Here is an 8756-nt window from a genome sequence, read left to right as displayed (position 1 = left end):
CAATCATGGGAGAAGGAAGGGCTGCTTATGCACAGGGAGACAGCTCAGGGCACAGAAGAGTATGGAGGGATGGACACTGGGAAGAGGTAACTATGGGGAGGAAGTGGGAGGGGACCTGTTGCACTGTAAATTTTGGTGAATGACATGAGACAAAGTATATGTGAACTGGTGTATGAAAAGTGAATTTACTCTGTAAATCTTCACCCAAATCAAAATAAAATTTAAAAAAAAAATTATTATACGATAGATCCAAGTATAGATTCACAAAACTACCTAAATGAATGAGGAAGACTCTCAAACCTGTACTTCTTGACCTTGATGACCTTAGTAAATGGATCACAGATAAACAAGAATGTTTAGTCCCATTCTCCCATTGCCTGAATCTCCCATCGAATGCAGATTTACTCTTGCACAGAGGGAATGCTTCAGGATCTCCCAACCTAAGGCCAAAAAAACTAAATCATGAAACTCCCAACTCCCCCCTCTAATTCTACGTGAAGAGAATGCTTTAGCAGTTCCTATCACTCTAAATTAACCAGTTGGCACTCTGACTTATGTAACAGCCTCTGGGTACTTGGTTAAGAATCTGACCCCAAGAGATACTCTATGCAGTGACCAAATCCAATTTCTGGGCCTGAAAAGCTGAGGACCAGGCTGTGAACTTAGTGAATTAATCATAACAAATGCTAACTATGAGACCTACTGGCATCCAGCCATTCTATCTTTCCCAAGGGCATATCTAAAGCATCACTAAGAGGTTAAGAGCTGACAAAACCTCATACAAACTTCTACTGGGGGTGAAAAAAAAAAAGGCTAAATATGAAATTATGTGTTTATAATTACTGCTTTGGGTCTATGGGCTTTTAAGTAAACTACCATTTGTTTAGGTAGCAGTTAGAAAAGCAAAAACCACTCATATTCCCCTGGCTCAAACACAAAAAGGGAATTGTTTTCATTTTTGCTTGTTTTTCATTTACAAAAGCAAACCCACAGAGAGCACTTTAAGTAAAATTTTAGTGTCAAGTCAGTCCTGTGCATTGCTATGTATCCAAGTTAACATTTTAAATATAATTCTTTTCTCCTTACCTTTTCCATCTATATAAAAACATGAAAAAATAAAGCTGGGGCAGGAGTGCATGGAGGGATGGACACTGGGAAGAGGTAACTACAGGGAGGAAGTAGGAGAGGAGTTGTTGCATTGTGGTAAACTGTGGTCAATGACATGAGACAAAGTGTATGTGAACTGCTATATGGAAAATGAATTTGCTCTGTAAATCTTCACCCAAATCACAATTTAAAAAGAAAAAGAAAAAAAAAAAATAAGTAAAAGAAAAAATAAAGCTGAATGAAAACAGAAGATTTTCAAGCTGTAAAATACACTATCCATGCCTTCCTAAGTGCTACTGTTAGATGCAATCAAGTTGATTGCCACTCATGGTGACTCCTTGTGGGTAAAGCAGAACTACTGGTTAGGCTTTTCAAAGTTATGACCTTTCAGAAAGGGATCATTAGGCCTACCTTCTGAGGTACCTCTGGGTGGGTTTCAACCTTCAACCTTTCAGCTAATAGTCAAGCACTTAACCAGTTTGCACCACCTAGGGACTCCTCTTCAAAGCAGTATTGATGCTCTAATACTCACAGAAAGAGCTCTGGTAGTGTGGTGCCTAACGCATCTGACTGCTAACCAGAAAGCTGGTGGTTCAAACCTTCCTCAGAAGGAAGACTGGGCAATCTACTTCCATAGAGATACTGCCTCACAAACCCAAGGAAGGGTCGCTACAAGTCAGGACCGATTCGACGGCAGTGAGTTTGGTTTGTTTTCCGGAATAACTCACAGAAGCAAAAATAAACCAGAATTAGTCTGATTCTAAACCAATATAAATAACCTCCTACACCCACCCCGTGTCACTTCTGTTAAATCCTAGGGAGTAAGACAAATCAAAGTTTCTAAGGGGAACAACTGGAATATTAACAAGATATATTCATATCTGCACACTGACTTTCATTCAAGAAATGTTTTGCAAGGCATTACTAATCATCTTAGCAAGCTTCTATAAAAACATTATCTCAGATGCCATCATCTCTAACTCATCTTTTATATAATCTCAAAATAAACACTTCTTCACGTTACTGACATAAACTATTACAAACAGTGTCTTTTAATCTAAGAGTATGAAGTGATATTTCAACCTTTCAGTAGCATTAGACCATAAACTGGTGTTTTTAACTGTTTATATCAGATCTGGGTTTTCTGCCTGTCCAATAATCACCACTCCCTTCTCCTTCTTTTGGCAATAGAATCCTTTTCCACTGAGGAACTCCCTCTTTCCTACCTAGTGAAGGAATTAAGTACTTAGCCTCCCCTTCCCTAGTGTGGAATGGGCATGTGACCCAGACTGGCCAGACCTATCCATCCCTGTGTCCAGGAGTGGCCACAACCCAAGTAGGGTCAGTCAAACTCCTTAAACTAGGGCAGTTCCAAATACTAAGATCTCAAACTCTTAGGCCCTTAACAGAGCTGCCTGCTGCAGGGGAAAATCCTCACCACATCAAGGTGATGGAGAAAGAGAGAAGGACATGATGACATCAATAGAATCCTGGATTCATCCATGCTAGTTGTCAGTCCTTCAATAAGACTTCCTACATAAATTTGCCATTAAATATGCTTTTGCCTAAAGCTAATTTGAGTAGGGTTACTATTACTTGCAACTGAAAAGAATCTTAGTAAAGAGATAAATTATCAATGCCTAGCAGGGTATAGAAGAGAGGGAGCCCAAAAGAGATCCGCTGAATTAGTAAGTCCAGGTGAGAGGTAATGGGCTATGAGCTAGAGTGATGGCAGTAGGAGGCTGTGAAAAGCTGCCCTAACAACACATAAAGGGTTTACCTCTGACTAGATGTAGAAACATACATGAGAAAAAAGATATAAATCAAAGACGATAGTTATTAGTAATATATGTAGTCACAAAACAGACATACAGATAGAATCAGCACACAAACACAACCCACTGTTATATCAACTAAACGTCCATTATTTGGAAAATAATTTAATAGATGCTGTGGGAAACACACAAAATTAAATAAAACAGCCCCTATATCTAAGGAATTAATAATCTAGTGAGTTAAGACAAGCATGAATGTGGACATACAAAATAATGGTTAGTCATATTGGCTGTGAAGTAAGACAGAACTCAACAAGCACTGGCTACACCACTTACTACTCATGCGATGCTAAGCCTCAGTTTCTTCATCTGTAATGGGAATACAAACAACCTCTCCTAACATGTCATCAAGAGGGACCAGTCCCTGGAGAAGGGCATGAAGCTTGGTAAAGTACAGGGTCAGCAAAAAAAAAAAGAGGGAGACCTTCAACAAGATGGACTGACACAGTAGCTACAACTATGGGTTTAAGCACAGCAACAATTGTGAAGATGGTGCCTGACTGGGCACTGTTTCATTCTATAGTACATAGGGTCACTATGAGTTGGAACTGACTCAACAGCACCTAACTACAATACCTACAATATCAACAAAATCAATCCCCTCCAATATCAACAAAATCTCTTCTTCTCCCTCTCCGCCTCCCTCCTCTTCCCCTCCCTCCTCTCCCCCTCTCCCTTTCATTGAGTTAAACTGAGAAGGGAGAAAATTTTTCATTTAAAGTACTTAACAATATCTGGCAGACACTTAGAAAATTTTCAATAAATGTATGGCATTATTATAATTTCATTTGGTTGAGGAAGTAGAGAATGAATGTCATGAGAAGTTCTATGGAGAAAATAAAGAACAAATGTCCTGGGAAGCTTCACGGAGGTTAGGGTATTTGCTGTAGGTCTTCAAAGATAGGTAAAATGTTAAAAAGCAGATTCCTCGATGCCAGGTTAACAAGCTTAAAATTCATTTAATAGGAAAATAATCACTGCATGTTTCTGACTAAGGGAAACCAAAACGATCTGTGAAAAGGCTATAACATCTTATGGAATTACTGTTGATTTTCTCAGGGTTAAAAATGGTATTGGGATTACAAAGAATTCCTGTATTCTTAGAAAATTCATATTTAAGTATTTGGAGGTGGAATGTCCAACTGTCTACAATTTACTTTAAAATAGTTCTGAGGAAAAGCTCATGTGTGTGTAGGTGTTTGTGTATGCATGCATGCACATGTTTATGTGTAAATGTGCAAGAAGAAGAAAAAGCAAAATTCAAGTAAATTTCAAATAAAAAGTTTTAACAAAAGCCAGCTATTATAATCCTCCAGGCAAGAGAGCTATTGTTTAGATTTTGTATTTTTAAAAAGGTAACCACAGATTTCTTTAGATGTTAAAAAATATTAATATAAAAATTTAAAACAACAATGAGGGCAGAGCCAGGGTGAATATGAAAGACATTATTGTTGTTAAGTGCTGTCGAGTCGTTTCCGACTCATAGCGACCCCATGCACCGCAGAACGAAACACTGCCCGATCCCGCGCCAGCCCCACAATCCCTGCTATACTTGAGCCCATCATCGCAGCCACCGTATCAATCCATCTCCTTGAAGGCCTCCCCCTCTTTCGTCGACCCTCCACCCTACCAAGCATGACATCCTTCTCCAGGGAATGGTCCCTTCTTACAACATGACCAAAATAGGTGAGACGAAGTCTGGCCATTCTTGCTTCCAAGGAGCATTCTGGCTGCACTTCCTCCAGGACAGATCTGTTAGTTCTTTTAGCAGTCCATGGTACTTTCAGCATTCTCCGCCAGCACCACAACTCAAAAGCATCAACTCTTCTTCGATCTTCCTTATTCATTGTCCAGCTCTCACATGCATACCAGGTGTGATAGTTGAAGATCTGTCAACTTGGCTGGACTTCACTTGTGAGTGGTGTTTCCCATGATGGATCACATGACTACGTCCTAAGCGGCCGGTCAGTCTAGGGGGAGTTTCCCCAGGGGTGTGGCCTACCTGTAATACTATCCCAGGAACAAACTGGAAAAAACAGCATTCCAGATACATGCTTCCTGGAGCGAGCAGCTCGCTGCGCGCCCCGGAGGAGCCTTTTGGATTTTTTTCCTTTGTTGGGAATGACGGCTCTGCGTGTCGGTTCTGATTCTCCTGGCTCTGCTGCGCTTGCGGGAACCAGACGACTCCGGGCCCCATCTCTCGGCGGCCCTGCGTGTCAGTTGATTCTCCCAGCTCTGCTACGCTTGCGAGAACCAGACGACTCCGGGCCCCATCTCTCGGCGGCCCTGCGTGTCAGTTGATTCTCCCAGCTCTGCTACGCTTGCGAGAACCAGACGACTCCGGGCCCCATCTCTCTCCAGAGACAAACTTTGTGACTTGAACTCCTCTGCCGTGCGTGTGAAAGCCAGACGGCCCTGGGCCCCATCCCCCTCCAGAGACGAACTTTTCAGATTGAATTTGCCGGCTTCTACACGTTTGTGAGCCATTTATCTAAGATAAATCTCTCTCTCTCTCTCTCTTTCTCTCTCTATAAATATATATATATATATATATACTTTGCTGGTTTTTGTGTTTCTCTAGAGAACCCAATCCAACACACCAGGCGACTGGAAATATCATGGCTTGTGTCAGGCGCACCTTAGTCCTCAATGAGATATCCTTGCTCCTCAGCACTTGAAACAGTTACTTCGCAGTTGACTTTCCCAATGCTACACATCGTCTAATGTCCTGACTGCTGCTTCCGTTGGCATCAATTGTAGAACCAAGCAACGTGAATTCCTTGACAACCTCAATCTTCTCTCCATTGATTGTGATGCTGCTCACTGGTCCAGTTGTGAGGATTTTTGTTTTCTTTATGTTGAGATGTAATCCATACTGCAGACTGTATTCTTCAACCTTCATCAGTAGGTGCCTTAAGTCATCCTCACTTTCAGCAAGCAAAGTTGTATCATCTGCATATCTCAGGTTGTTAATGATTCTTCCTCCAATCCTGATACCACGTTTTTCTTCATATAGTCCAGCTTCTCGGATTATTTGCTCAGCATATAGATTGAATAAGTGTGGAGACAGAATGCAACCCTGATGCACACCCTTCTTGATTTTAAACCATGTAGTGTCCCCTTGTTCTGTTCGAACGACAGCCTCCTGGTCAAGGTACAGATTCCTCATGAGTACAATCAAGTGCTCAGGGATTCCCATTCTTCTCAATGTTGTCCATAATTTGTCATGATCCACACAATCAAATGCCTTTGCATAGTCAATAAAACACAAGTAAACATCTTTCTGGTATTCCCTGCCTTGAGCCAAGATCCATCTGACAACAGCTATGATATCCCTTGTTCCACGTCCTCTTCTGAATCCGGCTTGAACCTCTGGAAGTTCTCTGTCAATATACTGCTGCAAACGTTCCTGAATTATCTTCAGTAAGATCTTACTTGCATGTGATATTAATGAATGAAAGACATTAGAGAAACAAATTCTAAAAGATTTAGCTACTAACTGAATGCAAATACAAACAAAAAATTCTGTCAATGGCCTGACCAATATTGGTCGGGCCATTCACAGAATTAGTCAGAACTAGGACCAGGGGGAATGGTGGGAAAGGAGTTCCAACTGGTCTTTTCTCAGACTCTTCACTTCCTAGAGATTACTACCAGAAGCAAACTATACTATACAAACATGCTTGCTAACAATAATCAGAGGGAAAAAATCATAATTAATTACTATTTTTTCCCTATTTATTTATTTCCTGATCGATACACTCTACTTAACATGTCAACGAAAATGAACTTGTATTTGTTTATCATACCAAGACATGCTTCAATCTTGTTAGTATTTAACCATATACATTTAGACATCTTACTATCTATGGACATATCCAGGGGATGGCATCTAACAACAACAAAGCTGATTAGAAAAAATGAAGTGAGGAAGAAAAACAATAAAGCTAAGAGGGAGGTAAGGGGGAGAAGAATGAAATCCAAGAACATCATGTACATTATTTTCTAAATAATTAAAGAATGACTTGGGATGCTGGAGATAATAGGCTACTCCAGTTACTGTGATAAAAAGGAAGACTAGAGAGTTAGCCAGCATTCACAGACTCCGAGGCAAGCATGGCACCACATAAATACAGCCACAAATGAGACAGGAAGAACAGTAAAGAGAAGAAGACATCTCTGCTATGTTTTATTTTAATATTCCACAGGACGAGCTAGCAGGCATTCCCAGCCAGAGAATCTTACCAGAAAGAATGGCAGTTTCTACCATCAACACTCCACCTTTAATATTATTATATTTTTCTCTGTTGCTGCTTTTGGTCTTGCAGATATAGAATTAATTAAAAAAAAAAATCTGACACAACCTATCAACTATCAGTGCTAAGAACAACTTTGGTGCACTGTGCTGATAAACAGAGTGATCACACAATGAAAATAAAATGGGACCAACCAAAACCCAACTCACTGCAACCGAAGTCAGACCTGACTCATAGCGACCCCTCCTTGGGTTTCCGAGGTGGTATCACTACGTAAGAAGACTGCCCAATCTTCCATCTAAGGAGTGGCTGATGGGTTTGAACCACCAGCTTTTGGTTAAGCTGGGAGAACAAATAACAAAAACTACCCCAAAAGCTACCCAAGTTATTATTTTCTAAGTTGGACTGGGGAATCTTAACAACGCTGAAGAAATGAGGGTAGGGGAAGATTTACAAAGAATTAAAAAAGGGGCATGAGCAAGGAGTTCTGGTGTTGTAATGATTAAATCACTCCACCGCTGACCAAAAGGTTGACAGCTCCAATCGACTAGTCGCTCCATGGGAGAAAAGACCTGGTGACCTGCTCCCTAAAGATTTACAGCCTAGAAAATCCTATGCAACTAGTTCTACCCTGTCTTGTAGGGTCACTATGTGTTGGCATCACTCAACAACACAAAACAGTAAGGGTTAGAAAGATAGCTGTATATTTTGACATTGGAAAACATGTCAAGTATATTAAAAATTGGAAAAAAAAAAAAAAGGGTTAACTGTGGCTAGAGCATCATGAATGATGGGAACAGTAATATGAGAAGAAATTAGAAAAGCTAGTAGAATCATATTACCTCATATTTTAGAGGCTAAATTAAGAGGTTCAGATTATCATTTTAAGTGTAAATGAGAAGGAAGGGGAGATTTTTTACGGAAAAATAGAAGTAATGACATGATTTGATTTGAAGTTTAGAAAAAAAAAGATTATGTGCTCACTTGGGCAGCACATACACTAAAATTGGAACATTACAGAGATTAGCATGGCCCCTGAGCAAGGATGACATGCAAATTCGTTAAGTGTTCCAAATTTTTATAGCTTGGATGGACCCGGAAGGCATAACGCTAAGTGAAATAAGTCAAGCATATACGGACAAATATTGTAAGATCTCTCTTTTATAAGTAGATAATGAGAGATATACATAGAGAGAGACCAATGATCACTGGTAGTTACCAGGGAGGGAAGGGAGGGTAAAGTATGTTTTAGATCATAGAAGCTTGTTATTTTTGGTAATGGGAAAAGTGGTACCAAATGTGGCTGTAGTGTAGCACAACCAAAGTAAAAACATGGTTTGAGCACATATGGATGGTATAGACATATTGGTACACAGGTAGAGATACAAGTGTGTACAAAGGTAAACACAGACAGCACGATCTATAAATTGCCACTGCCAACAAGTAAATTCTGACTCATAGTGACACTACAGCACAGAGTAGAACTACGCCAAGACAGGAAATCAGACTGTCTCATCTTTCTCCCATAGAGCAGCTGGCACCACTGCACCAAAAGAGC

The 8756-nt window shown here is 40.3% G+C and overlaps 1 protein-coding gene and 1 non-coding gene across 2 annotated transcripts in view; one reads left to right on the top strand and one right to left on the bottom strand.

Moving 5' to 3' along the window:
- The window catches only part of MOB1B (MOB kinase activator 1B), an 81030-nt gene extending 75891 nt beyond the window's left edge, over positions 1-5139 (bottom strand). The window contains exon 1 of the mRNA XM_042781220.1: positions 4994-5139. Coding sequence (XP_042637154.1) covers positions 4994-5139 — 146 coding nt within the window. The remainder of the gene's footprint in view (positions 1-4993) is intronic.
- Positions 5140-8174: 3035 nt separating this feature from the next.
- Positions 8175-8278, top strand: LOC122150154. The gene has a single exon (XR_006163513.1). It is a non-coding gene; the product is annotated as a U6 spliceosomal RNA (small nuclear RNA).
- The last annotated feature ends 478 nt before the right edge of the window (positions 8279-8756 follow it).

The sequence above is a fragment of the Orycteropus afer genome, unplaced genomic scaffold, assembly GCF_000298275.1.
Source record: "Orycteropus afer afer isolate SDZICR_OR568_19922 unplaced genomic scaffold, OryAfe1.0 scaffold00098, whole genome shotgun sequence".
Classification (NCBI taxonomy): domain Eukaryota; kingdom Metazoa; phylum Chordata; class Mammalia; order Tubulidentata; family Orycteropodidae; genus Orycteropus; species Orycteropus afer.
Note: the sequence above shows the minus strand (reverse complement) of the source record. Positions and strands in the feature narration are given on the sequence as shown.